The sequence below is a fragment of the Pyxicephalus adspersus genome, chromosome 10, assembly GCF_032062135.1.
Source record: "Pyxicephalus adspersus chromosome 10, UCB_Pads_2.0, whole genome shotgun sequence".
In the NCBI taxonomy this organism is placed as follows: Eukaryota; Metazoa; Chordata; class Amphibia; order Anura; family Pyxicephalidae; genus Pyxicephalus; species Pyxicephalus adspersus.
Genome location: NC_092867.1, coordinates 1,516,497 through 1,520,438, shown reverse-complemented (window position 1 = coordinate 1,520,438; position 3,942 = coordinate 1,516,497). Strand labels below are relative to the sequence as shown.

At 43.5% G+C, this 3,942-nt stretch overlaps 1 protein-coding gene across 1 annotated transcript in view; it reads right to left on the bottom strand.

Annotated features, from left to right (window-relative positions):
• The window catches only part of SORCS3 (sortilin related VPS10 domain containing receptor 3), a 319,319-nt gene extending 315,383 nt beyond the window's left edge, over window positions 1–3,936 (bottom strand). The window contains 1 exon segment of the mRNA XM_072423933.1: window positions 3,187–3,936. Within this exon segment, the coding sequence (XP_072280034.1) occupies window positions 3,187–3,750 (564 nt within the window). The 5' untranslated portion in view covers window positions 3,751–3,936.
• Between the last annotated feature and the right edge of the window lie 6 nt (window positions 3,937–3,942).

The following is a 3,942-nucleotide window of genomic DNA, read 5'->3' as shown; positions in this document are numbered from 1 at the left end:
CACTTTCCAGATGCTGCTGGATCTGATTGCTTTATAGCCCATCAGGAGAATGTTCCGGTATGGATCGTCCCATTGGAAAGATTTGGAATTTCAAACACGGGTATCTAAAGGAGACAGTCCCTGTGGATTATTGATTAATACCCAAAGTCATTATTGGCCCAACAGATGGGAAATGTCCCTCCATGGAGCAAGCAAGACATGCAGCAGCACTATGCGCAATCCACTGCACATGAGCCTTGTACAATCATGCATCATACTACATGCAACCTGTGAGACATACTCCATGTGGACACATTCATCTGTTTAGTCATCACTTACTACTCCCAGGGCTCTATTTACAAAACAGTGAATCTGAAATTCCCTCAAACGCTCCTCAAAATCTTCCAGGTCTATGTGTTTCTATGGCAGTAATTGATTTTCACGAGGGAATGTTTGAGGGAATGTCAGATTCCCTGCTTTATAAATAGAGCCCCAGTGATGAAGACAGCAGATATAAAGCAAGCCGAAATATCCGCCAGCAATGCATAACGCAAACAAAAGGTTACCGGTTCTCTTATAAGATGCGATTGCTGGTAATTGCAGTTTGTGCCGCCAATAATTCACAGCCGCAGGTGTACAGGTGCAGGGTGAATTATCATTCACACATCAAACCCAAACAGTGTGTGACTGCACGGCTACTATTATTAAACAGGATTTATATAGAGCCAACATATTATGCAGCGCTGTACAAATAAATAAGGGTTGCAAATGACAGACGGTGACACGGGAGGAGGAGAGGACTCTGTCCCTAAGAGCTTACAATCTAGGCTATCACCTAGAATACAGCTTGCACCCCACAGGTTCGGGGCACCATGTTCTGGCTCTGGGTAACATTTGCTCTCCGCCGGCCAATCTGAATTTTTTTTCCCCAGCAAACGGGTAAATTGAGAAAAGATCCGTGTCAGCTGGGTAAATAAGGCAGCGGCTCGGACGAGTCGGGTGTTTAAACTGTCATTTTGCTGCTCCAGTAATGATGTTGGCTGTCACTCAACCTAATAGACGCATGTCAGACGGGGAGCAGAGCGCCAATGCTGACAATTCTATTGTTGGTGTCAATAAATAAATACATTTCCAAAATAAAACATTCTGCCCACTTTTTTTTTCACCCGTTTGGCGATATTTAAATCAGCAAACACTGGACCTCTGCAAAAGAATTTGGATCACATTTTTTGCATTGAGATTTATTGTCTTGTAAAGGTGAATGTGTGATGTGTTGTATCTCGTAGCAATCAGATTTATTTTGATGGATTGCAGTGAAACCACGGCCGATCGGTTGCTGCCGGTAACTGCAGATGGCAGTGTTTTAATAAATAAGTCAATACGACGGGGAATACATAGGGGTTATTTATAAAGCAGTGACATTCACTGAAACATGTCCTGGAAGGGAATCAATTACTGTTGTTGAAATATATTGACCTGGAAGATTCACCATCAGGGAATGCATCAGTGAATGTCAGATTCACTGCTTTATAAATAAGTGACATGAGGGCAGGGTGGCTGATTTTCCAAGCAAGCATTTATTTATATAGCAAATACTAATAGTGATTTGGAACAGAGCGGCAACGGCAGAATCTCACACAGCCATTGGAAGACCCTTTGGCCATACACTATACAATCTGCAATCTCCATACAATTCTCCTATTCAGCAATATGTAATAGCTTACACAATTGAATTGGTATGGAATCCGACACCTGCATTGTATAGTTGATCTCATGGAGATTGTACAATCAGATCGGTCAGTTTTTAGAAAGGGCTCGCTTCATTGGTCGTGCAGCTTTGTACCAGAGAGCTTTCAATAATTAAACATGACTACAGGAAATGTGAATCATGTGTGCAATCTATTCACAGCTGTGGGAAATGCAAAAAAATCCCAATAAATGCCAATAAAAAAACAATACCAATTCCTATAGTATTATATATATTAATATTGCAACCGAAGTCGCATGTCTGTGGGTGGCCCAGGAGATTATGGTTTGCTTTCATAAAAAAAAAAAAAAAAAAAAAAAGAAACTGGATGAAGTCCCAAAGCAGGAGGATGCATTAATCACTGAACAAGCAAGCAAGAGTTACATCATATCACATAAAAACCAGGGTGTAATGATTTAGGAAATGCAAGTTCTGCATTGCAATCTTATTGCACTGATACTAACAAGAGGTTTGATAAGGACTTCAAGGGCGCCATCTGGTGGTAACTTTGCTTAGTGCAACACAGAGGAAAAAATGTGCAAGACACTTCACAAACAGTGAGAAAACAGGGTGGTAATTAGGGGGGGTATGTGTTAAAGTCTGATTTTTACGGTCACTGCATCCATGCATAGGGTCAGATCTGTGCTGTGGAGGATCAGGGTGACTCTTCTTGCAAGCAATATTTCATTGTAATCCTCTACACAAGGGGTTAAACACTGAAGCCTGGGCAGCTGTTTGATATGGGATGCTTTAACCCTTGGCAATCTGATGGGCTTACTTGGTATGAATGGTGACATGTAGGATTTTCTGAGCACAATGTCACTCTTGTAGGGGAACCCTGATGATGGGAGGAAACAGAGCTGACACCATAAATCAGTCCTGGTTGTGAATGGCAATATATCAGTATTCGGTGCACATTTACAAAAAGCCACAGGTACTTGCCCTGTGCCCACTTGCAGGATTAAAGGGCAAAGCATTGCTGGGCAATCTGATAGCATTATGGCATGGTAAGTACATGCAGATCCATCACCTACAAATGATCCAACAATACCAATGACATTGGCTAGCCTGCTGCTCCAAAATATTGTGGGACTACAAGTTGTGTAAGTCTCTTTGTAGTCCTTGGTAGGGGGGCAGCAAGCAATGCTGTACAGTCACCAATAAATGCCCAACTTTCAATGCCTGGCCACTATCATATGGTTTCAATGATCATTGGGCATTACACACATTGCAATATAAATCTCATCATTTTATTGCCTAAAATAAAATACTCCACAACCTGCAATTCAACTAAACACCTGTGCCATAGGTAAAGCCAACAGCAGCCTAAAATACAACTTCATGGGTGCAACATAAAGACCAGAGAGGTGGTGAGTACATTATACCCAGGACATGAAAGCTTTGGAGAGTTCCTTAAAGAAAATAAGCAGACAATACAATGCAGAGAGAGATGTACTTACACTGCTGTTGTGGCCCCCTGTCCAATGGACCATGGCTTGGTTATGGGCTGAATCTCCTGTCAAAGGGAAACTGGTGCTGCTTAGTTTAAGTTCATCCATCCTGGCACGGTTTACCCTTCCTTCTTCCCTGGATCCTTTGGCATCAGCTCTCTTGACCTTCTGGACATCCATGGGGAAGCTGGTCAAAGGTTCCTCATCACTGGGGTCAGATGGCAGCATGATGCCAAACCTTGATTGGTCCCTCTTGACCCTGGTCATCTCCTGTTGGCCCTCCCTGGGCAGCTTGTGGTTCCTCCAGGCGGTGCCACCTTTCTTAGATGACTTTGGAGCCTCGCCATCTAGTAGGACCTCACCATCCTCCTTGCCCTCAGCGCTAGTTGAGTCCTGCATAAGTTCCCTGGTGACCCTTGTCTGCCCCATGCCACCCTTTACCAACCCTTGGACCCTTAGCTGGAGGTGACATTGCCTACAAGTGATGTCCCCATTGGCACTAGAGCTGAGAAGCAGAAAGATCCATAGGGGTGCCAAGAGAATGGCACAGCAGCGCTCCATCCTTGGGTGCATCTGGGTGTGCTTCAGTCCAACAACCCTTGCCACCAACTCATCAGCTGGTCAAGGCTTTTGTATTATAATAATATTACTAATAAAATGAGATATAAAAGTGATGGAAGATGTGATGAAGTGAACCCCCACATGGAGCTGAAGTGAAGCCAAGGAGCAGAACCCCACACAGCAAGTCACAAGCAATCCAGATCA